General features: G+C 34.9%; 1 protein-coding gene across 2 annotated transcripts; it reads right to left on the bottom strand.

Annotated features, from left to right (window-relative positions):
- Nucleotides 1–84: 84 nt before the first annotated feature.
- LOC132124491 (receptor-type tyrosine-protein phosphatase H-like) lies at nucleotides 85–24329 on the bottom strand. Of its 2 annotated transcripts, none has more exons than XM_059535544.1 (17): nucleotides 24103–24329; nucleotides 11813–12077; nucleotides 8623–8889; nucleotides 7764–8033; nucleotides 6847–7104; nucleotides 5825–6058; nucleotides 5458–5727; nucleotides 4042–4138; nucleotides 3873–3926; nucleotides 3264–3345; nucleotides 2999–3089; nucleotides 2634–2707; nucleotides 2410–2547; nucleotides 1977–2099; nucleotides 1373–1533; nucleotides 1054–1189; nucleotides 85–270 (listed from the first exon to the last, which is right to left on the bottom strand). In XM_059535544.1, the coding sequence occupies exons 1-17, from the start codon at nucleotides 24148–24150 to the stop codon at nucleotides 130–132; spliced, it is 2709 nt and encodes a 902-aa protein (XP_059391527.1). In that variant the 5' UTR covers nucleotides 24151–24329; the 3' UTR covers nucleotides 85–129. The 2 variants fall into 2 exon arrangements, with proteins under 2 accessions (XP_059391527.1, XP_059391528.1); XM_059535545.1 differs by having other exon boundaries at nucleotides 3879–3926; nucleotides 24103–24328.
- Nucleotides 24330–24535: the final 206 nt, after the last annotated feature.

Here is a 24535-nt window from a genome sequence, read left to right as displayed (position 1 = left end):
ATACACAGCTACTTAGTTAAATACATATATAACACCATATAATCCAGTCTTACTGTGTTTATTTACAGAAGCCTGTGTATTTAAAATGGTTATTGGACCATATGATATGGCTTATATTTCTGCTCATATTTAACTTTGTTTTTCATATTCTCTTAATGCTATTGCGTTGACATAAATCATGTCTGTGTTTTCATAGAGAGGCTCTGACTTAGGCACAACTTTGGGTTGTAGAGTATCCATGATGCACTGGTGCAGGAACACATACTGAGACTGTAAGAGACAAAGCGATAAGAATAAAACAGATGAAAGTAAAGAGGGACTGCCAGGAATATGCATTTCCTTATTTCCGAGTGATGAAACGATTACCTGTAATTAAATAATATGTAGCAATCATAAAAATACAGATGCCATCCTGTTTGACCAAAGAGTTTTTGAAATTTCCTTAGAACTCAAAATAAGCATATTAAGAACTGTTATAAAAATGTACTATGTTATTGTACTTTTCTATTAACTCTGGAAGCAGCTGTTAAGTCTTAAGATTTAATTGCAGAATTAGCATTAATATCACTAGTATATATATGGAATAATGGGAAAAAGTGTAAAATTATATTTCTTATATGTCTTTGTTTTATAGGCTTTATATTGTACCGTTTTCATATCGTGCTTAGTTATTTCTGTATTGTATTGTATATATACTTCACTCATTTGGATGAATGCAGTGAATAAACTTCCAACAGCACACTGGTTGTTAGTATATAAAGCTTTAAGTAGTTTGATATTTTAACATTATTCTATGATATATGGTTACGAACTGGAAAATATACAGTTTCCCGAATGCCACCCTGGGATGGAATTTTTACAGTAAATTCCATTGACCACATCAGCCTGTATATATTTATATGTATAAATAGTTAGACATCACCTGAATAGGCTATATTCATCATGAAAATAACCACCACAATAATAATAACAACACTGAGAACCCAATTCTATGCTAAATTGCCAATAGTCACAATAAATGCTTTTTAAAATAATGGATTGAAACAGTGTTACCTCAGTTTGCACCATTAGTGGCCGGCTGAGTCTCATTTGCTGGACAAATGCTGAAATTCCCACTTCCTTCTCTTTATCCAGTTGCTGCAGCAGAACATCAAGTGCAATCAGGGTACCTGTCCGACCCACTCCGGCACTAGAGTAAAGAGATGAAGACAAATACAAGATTAAAACTTAGCTTTATTTATTAAATCAATTTAAATATTTATTAACGCTCACTCTTCATATTGCTTTGCTGTCAGCTTTGAACAGCTCACTGACTGTCATTACTCATGCTAAGTAAATGTTTGAGGTGGTTTTCAAAGTGAGCAGTGGTCACCTGCAGTGTACAATTGTTGGCCCTGCAGAGAAAGAGCTCTCTATGTGCTGACGGATGAGTCCTCTGAATTGGATCAGCTCCTCTGTGCCAGTGGGCACGCCATGATCCGGCCAAGCTGTGAAGTGGAAGTGCCTCACTGTTCGTGTCTCAGAGGTGGTTTTCTGTCATATGCAAAAATAGACAGAACTAGATTATGTCTAATGCTTATCTGACCAGTAATGTGTTAATACTGTATATTCATATTCAAGTTAAATGACTCATATCAGGGGGGATGAGGTTAACGTTTAAATCACCATTTTAAAGTAAGCTGTAAAATAAGTTTTGAACCTTTACAAGTTCACATCAGTGATGCCTATGTGGTGAACAGTAATTTTGCCCATCCAGTCAAAGTGAATAATTATGAGAAAGCAGAATGCATACATACCAGAATACATTCCTTAGCATCAGATGAACTGATGATAAGCGTAAAATGTGATAAAGTCTGTCAAAGCTTGTGCTATTTCTGACTGTGTGTAACACCTACACACAGTCAAGAAAAGCAACAACAACAACTAAAAACGTACAACTATTTTGGAAGCAAAGGGATAGAAATATCTCAGCTCACATTTTTGATATTAAACTCTCGCAGAGTCCAACTTGGAAATGTATCCTCCGATTTTATTGTGACAAGCAGGTGTCCATAGAGACATGGCGTGTAGTCCAGTGGCCAGTATTGCTCACACTTAACCTGGAGAAGTAAACACACACACACACACATATATATATATATATATATATATATATATGTGTGTGTGTGTGTTCAAATAACTGCACTAAGTGCAGTGGACAAATCTGATGTAGTGTTAAAAATTTTATTACAGAAATGATGCAACCAGACCACTCACCAAAACAAAAACAAAACAAACAAACAAAATTGGATTAACAAACAATTTTTCAGCCCTGATAATTGAAAGAAACAAATGGTAAACACTTACATGGTAAGTCGGTAAACACTTCATACAACAGTAAGCAGTCTTCTATTCTGAACATTGCCTTACCCTTCCACTCTCAGTGCAGTTGGTTACCATGACGATGACCTGTGACCTTTTCTCCCAAACCATTCTCCAGAAATCATTGACAGTGGATGGCAGTGGACCTTGAGCAGCGATATACTGTCTGTTTGCATTGCCATAGCCCTGATATGCACATAAACAAGCATTTTCTGGCTTGTGCCTTGTGTAATGAATTACAGTTGATGTTAACTACTATTTAATGTACTTACAGGCATGTAGTTAGCATTGATATAATCAGAATCACCCTCATCATTTGTGCTGAGATGCACTCTTGAGGAGTCATCTTAAATACAGAGAGAAATTTTTAGACAGACACTGTGCACTAATATTGTGTGTGTGTGTGTGTGTGTGTGGGGGGGGTCCTGGTATTCTCAACATTATGGGGACCAAATGTCCCTACAAGGATAGTCATGCCAAGTGTATTGAAAATCTAAAAGTGTAGAAAATGTTCTTGAGAGTCTATGTTTAGGGGTGGGATAGGATAAGAAGATACAGTTTGGACAGTATAACCATTACATCTATGGAAAATCCCACTCAAACCAGTGTGTGTGTTTGTGTGTGTGTAAACACTCACAGGCTAAAACATTGGAAAATCTGTTTTTATCCTTGTTTTCAGGCAGAAGAGCCGCAATACTGGACTCTTTTATACCCACTGAACTCAAGTCCTGTTAAAACATATTCAGTAAAAGCATACTTTACAAACACTCAGACTTAACTTAAACATAAAAGCTGATTTACATTTTCAGTCCCAAATAGGCCTTGTTCTGTTTTAATGCCACTCAAAAATCAGACAGAGATAAAAATAGTAAAAATATAATTTCATATATGATTAACCGTACCTCATATTCCTCACTGAAACCTTTATTCTCATCACGACTCATGATTTGAAAATATTCAGGAAATTTATCCAAGGGAATCTGTCTGAAAAACATTTTGCATTTGTTATATATAAGTCACTAAAATGACATCATATACACCAGCTCCCAAAATATGTAGACACTTTTGGCAAACCAAAAAAAATATACGTCTGAATGACATAGTAGTATTAATATATAATTAATAAAGCAAGTGCATTTCTATATAAAAGCTACTTCACATGACACTTTCACATTTTTATATCTAATCACATGCAGTTTCACCTAAAGTTCACCTGAAACTGAAAATTATGTCATTGTTTACTCACATTATTTCAAACCTGTACACTTTTCTTTCTTCTGAAGAATACAACAGAATATATTATGAAGAATGTTGATTAGCCAAACAGTTTTGGTGATCACTGACCTCAGTTGTACAGAAGAAAAAAAAACCTTTCTCAAAATAACTTCCTATATCTTATACTTCTGATGTACCACACAGGTTTGGAAATGACATGGGGGAGAAATTTTGAGGTGAAAGTCTAAATGATTCGAGCCACTTTATTTTCTAATTTTCTCATATAATGGACTCACACATACTTGTTGTTTTTATTAGGCACTTTTGACTCCACAGGTGGTCTGGGCATTCTAAAGGTGAGAAAAGACATTAGATATAAAAAACCAATACAGCTTATATTGCATTAAATTATAAAAGAAACCCATAATCTTAGAAAATAAATAAATAAATAAATAAAAATCATACTTATTATGCTTTGCAGAACCATAGCGGTGCCATACAAACACAGCAACACAAATAATGATGATCAGGAGGAAAAACACAAGAACACCTGCTATGACACCTGTAAAAAAAAAAAAAAGAAACAAACACTGAATATCTAAATGCAATGTTCAACTACTATAAATAAATACAAGATTAATAAGCTTTATGCAGCTGAAACCTATGGGGGTTAAAGGTAGAAATTTTCATATATGGGCGCATCATCAGAATGAACAAATGCAGAAGTCCAAGAAACAATTTCCAGTATTTTCTGGTACCCACCACAGGCCTCTAGGCTTTGTCATACTGTACAAAATCAACTCCTTCAGTAATAAAAAATTATAAAATAGGTAATTACTGTCCTTTATTTTGTTGAACCACACTTGATGCCATTGTGAAACACTTTACACACGACTGGTCAAACGTTTGGAATGATTATGATTTTTCAATATTTTAAAAAGATATCTCTTGTGCTGACCAAGGCTATTTATTTAGTCTAAAATACAATAAAAACAATAATATTGTGAAATATTCACAATATTAATATCACATGATCCCTCAGAAATCTATTTTGATATGCCAATTTGCTGCACAAGAAACATTCTTCATTTTTGTAATGATTATATTATAATGAGTGATTTTTCTTCTTCTAATTATTATATTGTGGAAACCATGATATATTACAAAAGTACAAAATAAACAAAATTTTAATTTAAATTTTAATTCAACAGGGATGCATTAAACTAATCAAATAAAATGATCTCCATAAGTTCAATAAGTTTTATAAGTTAAATAAAGGTTTTTTTTTGTTTTTTTTATAGCTGTTGTTTGACTTTTCTGTAAAAATAAAAAAAAATGTACCAGGGTTTCCACAAAACAAAAAAAATAATAATACAAATGAATAACATTGATGATAATGATAAACATTATTGATAATTGAGTACCAATAAAAATCGATCATAATTGAGCACCAGTATCAATATATTCGAATGATTTATGAAAGATTACATGTGACAGTAATGAGAAATGGCTGCTGATGAGTAATGTTTGCGCTCAGTCACAAAACTTTTGTGATGGAAATAAAATGAGATGGGAGGAAAAACTATATTTTACAACTATACATTGTAAAAGTGGTCCATACTGTATGACTGTATTGTCCAAATGACTTGGTATATTTCAAGTCTTCTAAAGTCATATAATAGCAATTGTGTATGGAACAGACATTAAATCTCTCCTTGGTTTTTCCATGACAGCTCATGAGTGAAGCAGGGTTCATAGAGGTTTGGAACAACATGAAGTTAAATAATAATGACAGAACTAAAAGGAGTTCTGTCATTAAGTTGTAATTTAACTTGGAATGTTCCCAAATCTTTTATTACAGATATCTAGACATCATTTTACCTGCTGGATTTGTTTGGCAGTTGACTGATACTGTTTGACTCCTCATGTCTCCAGAGAATGACGTTGCTGTCACGGTGTACCACTGGGCAGCTTGCAGGCCTTTTACCTCTACCTGTTGTGTTTTTTCTGAATTATGTGATTGGTTGAAACTTTGTTTGCCAACATCTACCTGCACCATATTCAGAACTCCATTTGGAGAATCCCACATAACAGCCAGACCATACCCTCCAGAATGATGTGTACAACGGAGGTCAGATACGCTATTTGGAACTAGTTTGAGAGAGAAGCAGAGGGACAAAAATAAAACATTTTGTATTGGGTATCAGCTTCTCAGCGGTCACAATCAAGACAGCGCATGTAAACCCACCCAATGTCAAGCGGTGTGAGCACTGTAGCAGCTTTTCTGACTCTAAGTCATAAAACAGTGAAACAGTGTAGCTTTCTCCAGGATATAGGTCTTGCAGATTCACCCTGTTATCATCTACAATGTCATTTTTACCAATTCCGGTGCTGTTTTGAGCTGTCACGTATGTGCAACCATTCACTGCAGCCTCTATTGATGAGGTGGTAACTGTCCAGTTAAAGGACGCACAGTTAAGAGCTGCAGAAAATATAAGAACATATGAATGTCAATTTCAGACTGAGTGGGAGTCTTACCCTTGGGGTCTTAATCTTGACATAAGTGATACAGGACTTTTGGTAACACTATATTTTCCAGCGTCATTGTACACATTGTATTTACCATAGTAAATACAGTAAATTATGCATAATTAGATGCAAATAACCCTAACTCTTACCCTAACATTATAGTAAATACACACTGTCAATTAATATCACTTAGTGTTTAAATGTATAATTACACAACAATAAAGTGTAAACAGACTTTAACTTCCTGGTCTGGATCTGGTCTTGGCCCCAACTTGGATTTAAAACATATGTTAGTTGATTATGCTGTGGATCCCTTACTTTTCAGAATATGTGTTACCAAATGTGTTAAAAATATGGGTAACACTTTACTTAACGTTAGTTAATACAATAAGTAATACATTTGTTACAGTATTTTAAAATCTTTGTTAATCTTAAATGTTAAAATACAACTTCAATAAAAGTCAGTTAAATAATATTAACAGAGACAACTTTTGATTTGAATTATGCATTAGTATTAAACTAATTAAACTAAGACTAATACATAACTTAAAACTATTTTTCACTTTTATTTCAATTTAACTAATATAGTTAACAAATGGAACCTTATCAAAATATTGTTTATAGTGTTCAAGCACTCAAAACCACATAAGTTTTTTATTTCCATGATTAGCAAGCTGTCAAAACTCTTACATTTGCTTTTTAAATAAGTAGCTGAATCAAAGTAATGCTATCAAAACTTACTAGTGACGTTCTTAAAGCTGTATCCTGTACTTCTGGCATTGTTCACCTCAGTGAAGAGACTAAAACTGTGTTCAGTCCCTGGTGTGAGAGATGAGTAAGTATATGTTAACTTATCAGATCCAGTGAAATGTATCTCACTCTCCTCTCCCAGCCTTTGCAAGGTGTAGTTGTAGATGTCATTGTTGTTTAACTTAGACCATGAGATCGTCAAACTCGTCTGTGACCGTTTGACTGTAACTCCAGTTATGTCGGATAGAGCTGTAGAGAGAGATTCATTTTTAACAAGAACTGTTAGTAATTAATACAAATACTGCAGCATATCCTCCATAAATTCATCATTGAGATATGGTATGTAGCAGGTTTGTACACCAATTAGAATTGAGTTGATAATTCATTTCAATTTAACCTCAATTTGAACTGAGACAAAATAAGAAGACAAACTGTAATACCAATTTAAATTGTTTTTTACAATTCCATTCAAACCAATTCAATTCTGCTGAAAGAATGCTGTCAGAGTTTGCAATAATGTCATTCATAAACATTTTTCATACAACATTTGGGTTGAAACATCAGATTGATTTATTGATTGATTGATTGCAATTGATTTTTAAAATGCCTCAATAGAAATTTGCTTTAGTCAACTAGTTCATAAGTAGTACTTTATTTTAAAATCCTATTCTATATGTACAATATGTACTAAAATAATGTGTAATAACTATACTAATCCTCGCCTAACCTTAACCCATTACCTTACAAGAAGTTGCTGTATACTGTATTTCTTTCAGTTATTTCAGTTCAACATCCTGTGTGTTGTAATCACTCTGATTCTTATATTCGGACTTTTGCCCAGTCCTGCTATGTGATCAATTATTAATTTAATCTAAAGAAATATTAATAAAAAAGTGAGAGCCACTTACTCGTTATTTGGTAGAAGTTGAATCCAGTACTTCTCAGATCAGCAAACTCTGTGTACAGAGTGTAGCTGTAATTTGTTCCAGGAATCAAATCTGATATATGACATGTTACCTCATTTCTTTCTGCAATGTAATTAATGCAATCCACCGGTTCATCTTTGTATTCAAGAGTATAGTTGTAAGAGTTATTGTCTATGTTTGGTACAACATTCCATTGTAAGATCATGTCTGTGTCATTGAGCTTCGGCATCACATTTTCAACATTAGATGGCACTGAAACAAATGCAGATATAGTGAGATATGTGTTATAAAATGAGCTTGCAGATTACATAGCAGTTATTAGATATCAGAGGGAGTAATTGCAGTCATAGACCTTTTAACTCTATGACACCAACTGCTAGGTTTGTGACAGTTTTTAGGCCAACTACGCTGCACTGCCATGGAAAAATGTACAAACTTCGTACTGTATTTACACCGTTTTAGCAAATTCATCTGATTCTGAAAACTTAATCCAACAGTTACTAAAACAATAGAAGTTTATCAGTTTTTGTGTTGGGACCAGTGAAAATATTTGGTGGGCAAATAAAATCCATAAGGGGTATACACTGATACAGTGAATTGCATTCTAATTTAATTAGAATTTCAGCTGTGGTTCTGTTCTTATTCCTGCACATAAACAGAAATTGGAGCGGAAAGTCAAGAGGCAATTGTTTTGTCTTTTATATCGCTTTCTTTCTGACTTGGTACAGTAGGTGTGACAGATCTCTGACAGAATATGACAAGATTTCAGCATAACAGCAGACGTAACACCCTCAACAGCATTTGTCCCTGTAGGTTTTAAATGTTAAAATGATATACTTACTGGTTACATTGGAGAAGTTGTATCCACGGCTCATTACATTTTCAAACACAGTGTAGAGCATAAAGAAGTATTCAGTCCCAGAAGACAGACTCTCGACAATATGTTCCACTGTAGAATCAGTAGATAATGCAGATATTGAAGTATTTTCATTGTTCCTGTATTTCAGCTTATAACTGTAATCATTGTTGTTGTTGACTTTATTCCACTGTAATTTTATCTCAGTCTCATTCCGTGTGATGACCGAAACACTGTCAACAGCAGATGGAACTAAAGAAACAAAACAAAAAATTATATATATATCTATATATACATATATATATATATATATATATATATATATATATATATATATATATATATAAATGACAATAACATTAATCTACAAGGCCATACAAGTACTTTTTTCTTATTGAAAAAATAATAATAATAATAAAATAATAATAATGATGGAAACCTGTAAATTGCCATTTCCAAAATTCCCTGCATGCCTCTTTACATTTCATTTGAATAATTACATTTCTTCTTATGGTTGTTATCAGTTATGCACATCAGAGTTAAATTTTACATCTTGTGTTAAAGTGTTAAAGTTTAATTGGATTATTTTAATGTTGTTTTACAACATTTACAACATTAACAGTTTTCCACTTTGCCACAGTCCATTTTAAATGAGCTTTGGCTCAGAGAAAATGCCTGCGCTTCTGAATCATGTTTAGATATGGCTTCTTTTTTGACCTATAGAGTTTTGGACGGCAACGGCGAATGGCACGGTGGATTGTGTTCACAGACAATGTTTTCTGGAAGTATTTCTGAGCCCATGTTGTGATTTCCATTACAGTAGCATTCCTGTATGTGTTGCAGTGCCGTCTGAGGGCCCGAAGATCACGGGCATCCAGTATGGTTTTCCAGCCTTGACCCTTACGCACAGAGATTGTTCCAGATTCTCTGAATCTTTGGATGATATAATCCACTGTAGATGATGATAACTTCAAACTCTCTGCAATTTTCTCTGAGAAACTCCTTTCTGATATTGCTTCACCTTTTTTCGCCACAGCAATGGGGAAATTGGTGATCCTCTGCCCATCTTGACTTCTGAGAGACACTGCCACTCTGAGAGGCTCTCTTATACCCAATCATGTTGTCAATTGATCTAATAAGTTGCAAATTGGTCCTCCAGCTGTTCCTTATATGTACATTTAACTTTTCCGGACTCTTATTGCTAACTGTAACAACATTTTTGGAATGTGTAGCTCTCAAGAAATCCAAAATGAGCCAATATTTGGCATGACATTTCAAAATGTCTCACTTTCAACATTTGATATGTCATCTATATTCTAATGTGAATAAAATATAAGTTCATGAGGTTTGTAAATTATTCCATTCCTTTTTTACTCACAATTTGTACAGTGTCCCAACTATTTTGGAATCGGGTTTGTAGATTTTGAGAAAGATCGTTAATTAATTTCACTTAGCCAACAATTAGTTTACATTAAATTTTACCATAAATGTCAGGAATGAAAATTAAATAACCCTTATAGTCTATTTACAGGTGCTGGTCATATTATTAGAACATATTCAAAAAGTTTCTTAATTTCACTGATCCCATTCAAAAAGTTAAACTTGTATATGATATTTAATCATTACACACAGACTGATATATTTCAAATGTTTATTTCTTTTTATTTTGATGATTATAACTGACAACTAGGGAAAATCCCAAATTCAGTATCTCAGAAAATTTTAATATTGTGAAAAGGTTCAATATTGACACCTGGTGCCACACTCTAATCAGCTAATTAAACTCAAAACACCTGCAAAGGCCTTTAAATGGTCTCTCGGTCTTGTTCTGTAGGCTACACAATCATAGGGAAGACTGCTGACTTGACAGTTGTCCAAAAGACGACCATTGACACCTTGCACAAGGAGGGCAAGACACAAAAGTCATTGCAAAAGAGGCTGGCTGTTCACAGAGCTCTGTGTCCAAGCACATTAATAGAGAGGTGAAGGAAAAGAAAAGATGTGGTAGAAAAAAGTGTACAAGCAATAGGGATAACTGCACCCTGGAGAGGATTGTGAAACAAAACCTATTCAAGGATTCACAAAGAGTGAACTTCAGCTGGAGTGAATGCTTCAAGAACCACTACGCACAGACGTATGCAAGACATGGGTTTCAGCTGTCACATTCCTTGTGTCAAGCCACAGAAGTGTCTCAAGACAAAGAGGACTGGACTGCTGCTGAGTGGTCCAAAGTTATGTTCTCGGATGAAAGTAAATTTTGCATTTCCTTTGGAAATCAGGGTCCCAGAGTCTGGAGGAAGAGAGGAGAGGCACACAATCCACGTTGCTTGAGGTCTAGTGTAAAGTTTCCACAGTCAGTGATGGTTTGGGGTGCCATGTCATCTGCTGGTGTTGGTCCACTGTGTTTTCTGAGGTCCAAGGTCAACACAGCCGTATACCAGGAAGTTTTAGAGCACTTCATGCTTCCTGCTGCTGACCAACTTTATGGAGATGCAGATTTCACACAGTGCCAAAGCTACCAGTACCTGGTTTAAGGACCATGGTATACCTGTTCTTAATTGACCAGCAAACTTGCCTGAACTTAACCCCATAGAAAATCTATGGGGTATCATGAAGAGGAAGATGCGATATACCAGACCCAACAATGCAGAAGAGCTGAAGGCCACTATCAGAGCAACCTGGGCTCTCATAACACCTGAGCAGTGCCACAGACTGATCGACTCCATGCCACGCCGCATTGCTGCAGTAATTCAGGCAAAAGGAGCCCCAACTAAGTATTGAGTGCTGTACATGATCATACTTTTCATGTTCATACTTTTAAGTTGGCCAAGATTTCAAAAAATCCTTTCTTTGTATTGGTCTTTAGTAGGAATCTAATTTTCTGAGATACTGAATTTGGGATTTTCCTTAGTTTACAGTTATAATCATTAAAATGAAAAGAAATAGACATTTGAAATATATCAGTCTGTGTGTAATGAATGATTATAATATGCAAGTTTCACTTTTTGAATGGAATTAGTGAAATCAACTTTTTCATGATATTCTAATTATATGACCAGCACCTGTATAGTGTTATGTAATTTTAATGTAAGTCGAATTTGAAATTTATTTTGCCCAAATTATTAAGTTGCTCTACAAGTTTATAAATACGGTTAAACCTCAATTGCTCACTTACCAGTTACTTCAGAGAAGTCATGTCCTTTGCTCGAATCATTCCCAAACACAGTGTAGAGTTTGAAAAAATATTTAGTCCCAGGTGACAGAGATGTGACTTGTACATTTACTGGAGCATCAGTTTCTGATGAGTTGATATATAATGGATCTTTGTCATTTATCTGCAGTTTATAACTGTAACTGCTGTTTTCAACTTCCCATTGAAATGTTAATTCATTTTCTGTTCGACAAATTACTAAAACATTAGTAACATCAGGGATTTGTGTCTGAGGAAAGAAATTACATTAATTAAATGAAATTAATTAAATGTTCTATCAAACAAATGGATTCTATAACAATCACAACAGATATGTTTTACAACCAGATGAATTGTAAAGTTATTGCAGAAATCACTCATACAGATTTGCTCTAAAACATCAGGAAAATCCCATCGTATCTCAGCATGCTGCACAATTCTTTTCCCACTATTCTTTTCCCTACTGTAAAGCTCTTAAGCAATCCTTCATCATCTCCAATCAAACATCTGTAAGTCTTCAAAGAACCCATATTACACCTTTTTGTGAATCTCTGCACTACCTGCCAATTTTATCAAAGACTGCATATTCGCTGTGTATCTTATTTTATAAATAAACAATACGTAGGATTACTAAATATGGATTTGCTTATTATTATTGCTATTAATCTAGAACGCTGTCTAAGACTTGATGGCTGCTCTGTCAATTCTTCGTCATCAGTTAGGAACCTAGGTGTGCTATCTGATAGCAATCTTTCTTTTGAAAGCCACATTTCTAGCACTTGTAAAACTGCATTTTTCCATCTCAAAAATATATCTAAATCATGACCTACTGCATGCTCTCAATGTCAAATGCAGAAATTTTAATTAATGCAGTCATGACCTCAAGGTTATATTATTGTAATGCTTTATTTGGGTTGTTGTTCTGCACACTTAATAAACAAACTCCAGCTAGCCCAAAATGCAGCAGCTTCTTACTAGAACCAGGAACTATGACCATATTAGACCAGTTCTGTCAACACTTGCATTGGCTTTCTATCAAACATCGTATAGATTTAAAAATCTTGCTTATTACTTATAAAGCCCTGAATGGTTTAGCACCTCAGTATTTAACCTGGCTTAGACATATTACACTAACACATTTCTAATATTCAAATCCGTTAAAGGATTTTTAGCCCTCTGGCTTGCTTAGTTGGGGACATATAATTTCCAGTGATTTCGTCGACTTGATGTTACGATCGGGAACCCAGGGAAACACAGGAGATGAGAGATCCAAACGGAGTGTGAGTTTAATGGGTAATCCAAATTCAAAATCCAACAAGCAGAGGGTCAAAACCAAAAATCCATCCAAAACAAACAAACAGGGAAAGGAACAGGAACTGGAAACTCGAAAGACGAGGAAACTGGGTGACGGAAAGAAAGGATTCCATGAAAACAAACAGAAACAGACCAGTTAATATAGGCAGGGTAATGACTATGAAGTGAAGACACCTGAGTGCAATTACTGTGATGAAGGGACAAGGCTTTGTGGGAATTGTAGTGCCTGAGGTGAGGTGCCTATGGGGAATTGAGTCCCTAGTGGAGACCCAGGGAAACAGAGACCAGACACCATGACACTTGATTCCAAGAATACTATTTAAACTGAACTGAGCTGGAAGATGACATCACTGTATTCAATGATGAACTACCTTTTGCATTATTGACACACTATTTTCCTATTTAATGCTGTTCAGTTGCTTTCTCACAATCTGTATTGTTAAAATTCATCAAGTGTATCCTTTGAGTCTGTAAAAAAACCCACAATCCTTTGCAAGCTCTCGATTTAATGCAAAATAATGATCAGAAAAAGAATCAGCACTGAGCTTGTCTAATTTCATTATGTAATGCAAGACAAAAAAAAATGTAGATTAAAGCATTATGTAAATTTGTTTTTGTTGGTTTTGTTTTGTTTGTTTTTTCCTGTAAATTTTTCATATAATGCTAAACTGTCTGTATCCAAAGACATTTGACCTTCACTTAAGAGTCTTATTCTAGGATTCATTGCTGAGGAGGACTCTAGCAAAACACAACATCTTGGGGCTTATTGCTTTATACAGTAAATGTCTGTTTTAGTTAGTTGATATATTAGAATAGCATAATTAGCATGATAGCTTAGCATATACATCAAATATTTGCACTTACCCTAAATGTATTCTCAATAACATACAGTATAAATGAATATAAAAATATGAAAATGTCCAAATATTTCAGTTATTAGAAAAGAATGAAGTTTGGTTATTCACTTATTAATTAATTGTTATCAAGTGAAGGAAATTATATTATGTCCAATTTGTTTTAAAATGCACTGTGTAGTAAGCAATTATTTACATTACCTATTGATGCCTTTACAACCTTTGAAGTGCAGCTAATGAAGATTGGTCAAACTTACTTTGTGCACTCATCTATAGACCACCTATATATTTTGTTTTTGTCAACACTGGTACCTTGTTGTGACAGATTGTTAATCCTTGGATATTTCAATATTCATATTTGCTGTAAAACACAAACCTTGGGTGAAGGAATTTTTGTGTGTGGTTGATTCCTTTAATTTGACACAGCTAGTTACTCATAAAGGGTCATATGCTTGAGCTGGTGTTAACTTCTGGTTTTCACGTGAGCAATCCTGAGGTGTTAGAATCTGGATGTTCTGATCATAGTTTTGTTTTATTTGAATCTCTACTGCCACAACCTAGCTCTACCACCCCCAGAGAGTTGCATTTTACTTGTGTTAGTACTTCTTCTATGGTTATGCAATTTTTAAGCTTCCACATATCTCTCTCAAAATACAGATGTGTTAACTAGTACTACGGATTCTTCACAGCTGACGGAAGTATTTAATACAACTTGTGCTAATATTCTGGACAGGTAGCTCCACTCAAATCACTGAGATCTAGAAAAAGAAAAACAGATATCCTGCCCAATGTCAAAACCGTTCTGTTAGGCAGCAATGCATGAAAGCAGAGCGTAAGTGGAAGAATGATAAACTTTTTTTTTTTTATAAATGTTTTGTTGGAAAATGTCCTTTCCTCATGACTCCAGTGTGTTCCCTGAACAGTGTGACGTGACACCAAGCTTTTCCAGTTGATGTGAGATCCTCGCCCACATTGGATAATTTTAAATCTAGATTGAAGACTCATTTATTCTCTTTAGCCTATGGTGTTGCCTGAGAATATTGGGAATATAAAGTTGTTTATGGTGCATTTTGCATGCTTTTGTTTGAATCTTATTAATTTTTTTGTTATTAATCGATCTGGATGAGCTTACAGAGACTGTAACATCTTATATCAATTTCTGTGAAGACGTGCATTCCTACCAGGACTCATTTAACCTACAACAATGACAAACCATGGTTCACTGCTATCTCTAGGTATCACTATTTCTCAGGACCTGAACTGGGACAATCACATTGAGTCCATTGTGAAGAAGGCCCAGAAAAGTTTTTACTTCCATCGCCAGATGAGGAACTTCAGCCTGCCACAAGAGCTGCTGAAACAGTTCTACTCTGCCATCATTGAATCCATCCTCTGCACTTCAATAACTGTCTGGTTCAGCTCAGATACCAAGTCTGATCTCAGAAGACAACAGAGGATAGTCATGACTGCTGAGTGAATCACTGGTACAACATTCCCCTCTCTCCAAGAACTGTACTCATCCAGAGTGAGCAAAAGGGCTGGAAGGATCCCTCTGGACCCCTAACATCCACCACACTTCCTCTTTGAACCGTTACCATCTGTCTATCTATCTGAAACACACTAGTAATGTGATGATACCTACCAGCAACTTCATAGCAATACGCTAGCAACCATCCAAACCAACTTAGCAACCACCCAGAGTACCCTAGCAACTGCATAGTAATCACCATAGCAACCATTGCAAGTACTCTAGCAAATGCAGAGTAATGCCCTTGCAACCACCCAGGATAGCAAGGCAACTACATAGCAACACCATAGCAACCACCGCAAGTGCCCTAGCAACCACATAGCAACGTCTTAACAACAACTCTGGGTTCCGTATCAACCAAATAGCTACATCCTAGCCACCGCCCCATGTACCATAGCAACCACCTAGCAACAACCTAACAACCACTTAAAATACCCTAGCAACCAACTTGCAACTACCTAGCAACCACCCTGAGAACACTACCAACCACCGCAAATAATGTAGCAACAACACCCTAGCAACCACCCGAGTCCACTAGCAACACCCTAGCAACTGCTTAGCAACCCCCTATAACTCCCACAACTATTGTTTATTCAAACTTAGAATAAACACCTTCAAACTAAAAGATTTTAAAAGGGTCATATGATGTAGCTAAAAAGAACATTATTTTGTCTATTTGGTGTAATGAAATGTGTTTATGCAGTTTAAGGTTCAAAAACACATTATTTTCCACATTATTGTTTCTCCTCTATGCGTAATTCTTTTACAAAAGGTGTGTGAAAATAATTGGCCAGCTATCCAGTGCTTTGTGATTGGCCGAATGCCTCAAGCATGTAACAGAAATGTTACGCCCCTTGTCATACTGTGATGCGTGTCCAGGTGAGAACACCGGTGAGACAAGACAAAAACAATAAAACCCATTACAAACAAAGCATTTGTAATTTTTGTAATTAGAAAAACATTATTGTCCCCCTTAGGGGCAATTTGATCTGCAGCAGGATAGATTTCACCACATACAAGACCGACAAATACACAACATTAATAGCATATTAAAAAGGACTAAAAACTACTTATTTCTGTTTGAATTACAAGGATCCTGAGGGGAGGGTCTGAAATGAATCTTATAAAAAGGGTGAGATGTGTCAGATATAATGTGATGCACTTTCTTTATCACATGAATGTCAAACAAATCTGACAACCCAGGCAGTTTCACACTGCAGTTATTTACAACCTTTGATAGAGAATTATTTTGTTTGACCTTTAAAGAGGCAAACCAACAAATCAATGAACAAGTTATAATCGATTCAACATACAGGTGCTGGTCATATAATTAATATATCATCAAACAGTTGATTTATTTCACTAACTTCACTGAAACTTGTATAGTATATTCATATTCATTCATTTACACAGACTGATATATTTCTTTTAATTTTGATGATTATAACTGTAAACTAAGGAAAATCCCAAATTCAGTACCTCAGAAAATTAGATTACTACTAAAGACCAATACAAAGAAAGGATTTTTAGAAATCTTGGCCAACTGAAAAGTATGAACATGAAAAGTATAAGCATGTACAGCTCTCAATACTTAGTTGGGGCTCCTTTTTTGCCTGAATTACTGCAGCAATGCGGCGTGGCATGGAGTCGATCAGTCTGTGGCACTGCTCAGGTGTGATGAGAGCCCAGGTTGCTCTGATAGTGGCCTTCAGCTCTTCTGCATCGTTGGGTCTGGCATATCGCATCTTTGTCTTCACAATACACCATATATTTTCTATGGGGTTAAGGTCAGTTGAGTTTGTTGGCCAATTAAGAACAGGGATACTTAAACCAGGTACTGGTAGCTTTGGCACTGTGTGCTGGGGCCAAGTCCTGTTGGAAAATGAAATCTGCATCTCCATAAAGTTGGTCAGCAGCAGGAAGCATGAAGTGCTCTAATACATCCTGTTATACGGCTGCGTTGACCTTGGACATTTTAGAAAACACATTGGACCAACACCAGCAGATGACATGGCACCCCAAACCATCACTGACTGTGGAAAATTTACACTGGACCTCAAGCAACGTGGATTGTGTGACTCCTCCAGACTCTGATTTCCAAAAATGAAAGTAAATGCTAAATTTACTTTCATCAGATAACATAACTTTGGACCACTCAGAAACAATCCAGTCCTTTTTGTCTTTAGACGCTTCTGACGCGGTCTGTTGTTCAAGAGTGGCTTGACACAAGGAATGCAACAGCTGAAACCCATGTCTCACATACGTCTGTGCGTATTGGTTCTTGAAGCACTGACTCCAGCTGAAGTCCACTCTTTGTAAATCTCTTACAAAGTTTTTGTTTCACAATCCTCCCCAGGGGTGTTTATCCCTATTGCTTGTACACTTTTTTCTACCACATCATTTCCTTCCCTTCGCCTCTCTATTAATGTGCTTGGACACAGAGCTCTGTGAACAGCCAGCCTCTTTTGCAATGACCCTTTGTGTCTTGCCCTCGTTGTGCAAGGTGTCAATGTTTGTCTTTTGGACAACTGTCAAGTCAGCAGTCTTCCCCATGTGTAGCCTACAGAACTAAACTGAGAGACCATTTAAAGGCCTTTGCAGGTGTTTTTAATTAATTAGCTGTTTAGAGTGTGGCACCAGGTGTCTTCAATATTGGACCTTTTCACAATATTAAAATTTTTTGAAATATTGAATTTGGGATTTTCCTAAGTTGTCAGTTATAATCATCAAAATTATAAAATGAATAAGAAATAAACATTTGAAATCAGTTTGTATCAGTTTGTGTGTGATGAATAAATATAATATACAAGTTTAACTTTTTGAATGGAATTAGTGAAATAAATCAACTTTTTGATGATATTCTAATTATATGACCACCAGTATCTGTATGCCTTATAAAAAGCAGTCATCAGTGTCTTATCAATTTTAAATGTATCTAATTTCCACAGACAATAAAGTCTTTGTTGGCTCATCTTACAAAGTCTATTGGTATTCTCTACAAAATGTAATTTATTATCAATAATAGTACCTTTAGGTACTAATAACTTTCGCCCATTTCAATCAAATGATTATCGACAATAGTACATGGAACTACTGCCTGATTTCGCCACAGGTCGATTTTCAATTCCAGTCCTTGCTCCCCCCAGCTTTTCATATTGTGCATGTCTCTCTTTGTTAACACACCTGATTCAGTTAATCAGCTTGTTAGATGTGAGCTCTGTTCATGAACTGTGTTCCAATTGACATGGTCCCTACACAGTGTTCATTGCTCCCTACTCCCTAAACAGCAGAGGTGGGTAGAGTACCCAAAAACTGTACTCAAGTAAAAGTAAAAGTACTTCTAGAAATATTTACTCAAGTAAAAGTAAAAGTACTAGTCTTGAATAGTTACTTGAGTAAGAGTAAAAGAGTATCGGATAAAAAATCTACTCAAGTAGTTAGTTACTAGTTACTTTGGGTCATATATACTGAGCCTATTTTTATTTAGATATATAGATAAAATGTATGTAATGTATGTGTGTGTGTATAAATGTATATATTTCATCAGCCTTTACTCCAATTTATGTAATTTATTATAAAACCCCGTCTGTTTACTTAAGTAACAGATATAGGTGTCATGCCATAACATATTTTTAATACGACTGACTTTATATTAAATGTGAATTTAACATGGAAAGTTAATGTGATATAAATATTGCTACTAATATTTCATTGTTCAGAAAGAGAGCAAATAACATTTACATTATTAAAGATCATTTTCACTGACAGTCTAGAGTTCAATCACTCTCAGAAACTCCCATTAAAGTCACTGAAACTGTTAAGACTGTGAAATCAATATCTTAATTAAAGATATACTCACATCTGCACTTTGTTGTTTCTGACGAGAGAATTCGCCAGAAAGAGGTATTCAGTCAGTGAGTGAGTGAAGGAAGCACCGGCATTTTAGCGATGACTCATTGGAACACCTCTGATTGGCCAATGCTTTAATAAGCTTAAAAGAATCATGTGTGGTTTGTTATAATGCGCAGTGCTGTAAAACACATCTATCTCTGGCTCAGCGCCAGCAAGCTATCACAGATCTGAATTTAGCAGCTGATGATATGACTTGCTGAACGTACTCGCACCGGTGTGATTGTATTAAAATTAATAAAATCTTAATCGGCTATTTTTTGTCTTTTGGAAGCTGCATTCAACTTGACTCCCCTCTGTTATAAGCCACACACGTACAACAAACTAATGTCACAGTGGTATCGTGTACTGTAATCGAATGTAGCCCAAGTTATTACCTGTTAAACAGTAGACAGCACACGCGGTGTTCATCTAATAAGGATCTCCATCGCAAGCAAATAATAGCCTTCGCAGATTTGCTTTCAATTCAGTGCAGTTCCATATCCACGTTTTCAACGCTGCTGATGATCTTAAACGTTACAACTCTGAGTGAACCACTTCAGACGCTCAGCGCGTGAAGCAGGGAACTAAATGAATCATTCAAACTGATTCATGAACCAATTCACTCATTTGCCAATTGGTTTGATCAAGCCTTTGAACAGAATTGACTCAAAAGAATGAATCATTCGCGAATGGGTATCGCTCATTGCCCAGAGAAAAGTAGACGGCGCGTTTGGAATACACTGAAGCATTTATAATATTTATTGCATTAAGATAAAGTAACGAGAGGAGCGTTGCCCACAGTAACGAAGTAAAAGTACAGATTTTTCCCCCAAAATGTACTCAAGTAAGAGTATAAAGTACCCATCTTTAAATATACTCCGAAAAGTATTAGTTACCCCAAAAAATTACTCAAGTAAATGTAATGAAGTAAATGTAACTTGTTACTACCCACCTCTGCTAAACAGATATAAACTTCCTTGTTTAAATAAACAAATCTAAAAGTTTACCTAACTTTGGAACATTCATTCACAGATTTGCACTGTGCAACATCTTCACACACAGGCAAGTGTGACATTACCTCTTTAAATAAATACAATTTAAATTCACATCTCGCACACTTCAATGCACTTTAATGGAACATATACATTCACTTCTAACTGTAATCATGGTGGAATATTCTGTGATGTCCACTTTACAGGACACTTACGTTCGAATAGAACGAACATCTGAAGCCATAAGAGAAACAAACAAAATGTGTAGAGCAGGGGGTGCGAGGACTGGAAATGAGAACCGCTGCTCTACACTGCTGTGAGACTGTGAGTCAGAAGCGACGGAATAGTAGTCTTCTCTCCCAGGATCAGGAAACAGTCCTCCACAAAATGCATTGCACACATCTAAATATATGGGTTGAACTGTTCTGGAACAGTCTGGTTTTGTGTCCTCTTTTGGAAGGCCAAACAAAGTATTTTCGCTTTCACAACGAAACGAGCGTCACCACGATATGGTGTCAACAGCGAGAATCAAAGATATGCCTTCTTTCTTTGCATGAACATTTGGGCTGCATTATGCAAATATTCCCACATCGAGGCATTTTAGGAGGGCATAGACAAGTCTAAACTTTTATAAAGAATATCTCTTTGGGTTTGAGACTTTAGTCTTTGCAACAGCTTGTAATACTCCAAAGAGAAAGGAAAACATGAAAATCATATGACCCCTTTAAAACCACTTCAAATAGGCTTTCTCAAGTCACCCTCAAAGTTTGTTCACAAACTTTACTTGACTAGTTTAAGCTGTTTTTCTCATGGTGACCGAATTTTTTGGGTAAAAAATGGCTGGTATTACTATCCTTGTGGGGATATTTGGTCCACATAATCAAGATAGGAAATAACAGGTACAAACACAAATGCACACACACTGATTTCCGTGTTTTATGGGGACATTCCATAGATATAATGGTTTTTATATTATTCAAATTATTGGTATTACTATCCTTGTGGCTACATCTGGTCACCATAGGGAATACAGGTAAACACACACACACGCACACTTGCATTTGTAGTTTACGAGGACTCTTCATAGGCAAAAAGGTTTTTATAGCCTACTGTACAAACTATATTTTCTACTGCCCTACACCAACACTACACCTAAACCTAACCCTTACAAAAAACTACTGGCAATTTTAGAATTTTATAAAACACAGTTTTGTATGTTTTTTAAGCCTTTTGTTTTACGGGGACATAGGAAGTGTCCTCAAAATTATTTCGCTTCTTCAAAGCATCCTCCCTTTCCAAACTCGTTATCTTAATCAATCTTCCAAAACAAAAACAAACAAAAAACCCAATTGAAAGAGTTTGACTTTACTGTCCAACAATATATTTCAGAAGGTCCAACAATATATATATATAAAGTTATTTTGTGCTAGTTAGGTATTTCTTACTTAAAAGATAAGAATGTCATACCCATTACAGTAAGATCTTATTACAACTCGTGATAACTTATCTGCAGGACTTTGGACTGGATCTTAGGGATGATATTTCAGTAAAACTTTAGATCCATAAACATAAAATATTAATCCACAGACCTGTCATCTCCACACCATTTAAAAGAAGATAATATTAATTTCATATAGTGGTTATTTCATATAGTGGTTATTTAACTATCTATCTATCTATCTATCTATCTATCTATCTATCTATCTATCTATCTATCTATCTATCTATCTATCTATCTATCTATCTATCTATCTATCTATCTATCTATCTATCTATACTTCAATAGTCCACTTTAGACATTCTTATAAGTAACTTAACAAAACTCTAATTAAAATAGACTGTTAGGCTATAAAGTTAGGGTGCAATATGTTAATTGAACAGTTGTGTGTTTCGCAGTTCTCCTGGAGTTGGAAAGATAATTTGGTTGCACTTTATGGTCCCACTTTATTAGCTGTCTATAAATACTAAGTACTTGTTATAAAATAATGAATTGTTAGGTAAAGTGTGCCAATTGTATGTTTAATAGCATTTGCTGCTATTTAGGCAAAATAAAAATAAAAAAAAAGTTGGTACACGTTTGGTGGCCCTTATGAAAAATACGTTTATTTAAGTGTGCTATTAGTATACTTCTTTTGAACTAAAAATAGGAAAGTATGCTTTTATTTTAGAAATAGGCTTTATATACTCCTCAGAAAAATACTTAAAATGACATTAAAGTATACTTGACTTATACGTACAAAAATTCTAAATAAATTTCAGCTATACTCCTAGAATCAGTGTTTTCATTATTATACGGTAGAGGGTGCTAGTACACATCTTCTGCACAGAATTTCCAAAACAAATTCTAACACATGTAATCTTACATGATCATCTGACATGAAACGGCATCAAAACTGTAACATTAAGGAATAAAATGTCGACTGAAGAAGAGGTAATAATTACAGTCAAGATTTGGGGTGCTAATCGATCTATGTTTTCGATCCATCTATGTTTTGATTATCATTCTGAATCCAATTTATAGGTTTTTTTTTTCAGATTTTCGTTCAAAATGTTATTTCTTTATTTTTTATGAAACTTACCCACATTAAAGTGTTTAAAAAAAAAGAATGCATGAAGCTAGAATTTGTTTACAAGTAGATACCCTGTTCTTTCTTTAGATGTTTTGTATGTTCAGATATTCATACAACAAAATATATACAAATTAAACCTAAATAGGGACATAATAGTATACAAAGTATGATGTAAAGTTCACTTAAAGAAAACTTAGGAGTATACTTGCGGTATAAAACTAGTAGTTTAATGAGACTACACTTCAAAGTGTACAAAGTATTTAATTAGTAAACTATCAGTATACCTATAAGTTAACTTTTAGTATAATTGTATCAAACTACAAACACAGAGGTAAACTAGTTGTGTACTCGAAGTTTGCTACTGTTATACTTAAAGTATACTTAAAATATACTTTTATATACTTGAAAGTGGGCCAATTTAGTCCCAAGGAGTATTGAAACAGTACTTATACTTGTAAATATACTAAAATGCTGATATTTGTATACTTGCTACATAAAGTATACTTAAAAATATACTTGAACTTTATTTAAGTATACTTAGTAAAATAAACTTGAAGTATACTACTTTTTGGTAAGGGGTATTAAGGAGTACATGTGGGGTTTACAGTGTACATTAAAATAAAATGGTGCTAAATAGCACTAAAAAGTGGTTAATTTCTTGTTAATCATAGGGGGACCACTTTAAGTGCTAAATAGCACAGAGTTAGGTCAAAAATTAATTACGGATGTAATTAGAGGATGATATTTCCAATATCATAAGTCCAGTGTAAAAACATGTACAGTATGTACACGATAAGTGCATTGTATTGAATGATTAATTTAAACATACGTAGTAGTTAAGACTGATTAATATAAAGTGAGTCGCATTTTATTTCCATAATCCTGTTTACACATTCTACTAACATTACATTTACATTAATTACTTATAGTTTCCCTTTCCATTTTTATCAACAGAGCTATTCTTTGACTTCGCCATGCTTTATTTCACTTGTATCAGTCACAGGTGTTTTGTCCTAAAAATGAAACCTCTTTGTCATGTACAGCTATTGCTTTACAGACTAAACCCCAAATCAGGAATCTCAGTTGATTACAAATAGCAGTTGTATATAGAATAAGAGTGACTTACCCATGCAGAAAGCACACACAGCAATATTAAAGTCAAAGCTACTTTCATGATCAACCCGGTGTGTGGTCAATGTAAACAGCACTTTTATCACACTGGAATTTCCTAATCACTGCATTCAAAACCATATATAATTGAAATAATTAATAAAGGCTGCTTGTGTTACAGCGCTCACACAAGACAGCTTTAGTATGATGTTTTTCTGTTTTATTGCCACTTCTCCTTTTTCTCATTACGGGAAAACAATGCCCATCAACCTTTGTCCTGCCTTTAAACCAGCTCTTGTTTCCTTGTTTTGAAACTCCTGCATTTTTATTCTTTCCAAACTGGTTATACCTCACTTCTCCTCTATTTTTAATTTCCACTCACATTCCCCTATGCTTTATTAAGATTGGTATTCCTCTATCAATTAAATACCTTTTAACTTTTTTTTAAT

The sequence above is a fragment of the Carassius carassius genome, chromosome 42, assembly GCF_963082965.1.
Source record: "Carassius carassius chromosome 42, fCarCar2.1, whole genome shotgun sequence".
In the NCBI taxonomy this organism is placed as follows: Eukaryota; Metazoa; Chordata; class Actinopteri; order Cypriniformes; family Cyprinidae; genus Carassius; species Carassius carassius.
Note: the sequence above shows the minus strand (reverse complement) of the source record. Positions and strands in the feature narration are given on the sequence as shown.

What these genes read in the sequence shown, in the direction of transcription:
- LOC132124491 (XM_059535544.1), bottom strand. Translation starts at nt 24,150, where the DNA reads ATGAAAGTAGCTTTGACTTTAATATTGCTGTGTGTGCTTTCTGCATGG. An exon ending in CAGCTTTAAGAACGTCACTA is followed by an intron (nt 6,059 to 6,846) that starts GTAAGTTTTGAT and finishes TATTTTCTGCAG; the next exon opens with CTCTTAACTGTGCGTCCTTT. An exon ending in GGTTCTGCAAAGCATAATAA is followed by an intron (nt 3,927 to 4,041) that starts GTATGATTTTTA and finishes TCTCACCTTTAG; the next exon opens with AATGCCCAGACCACCTGTGG.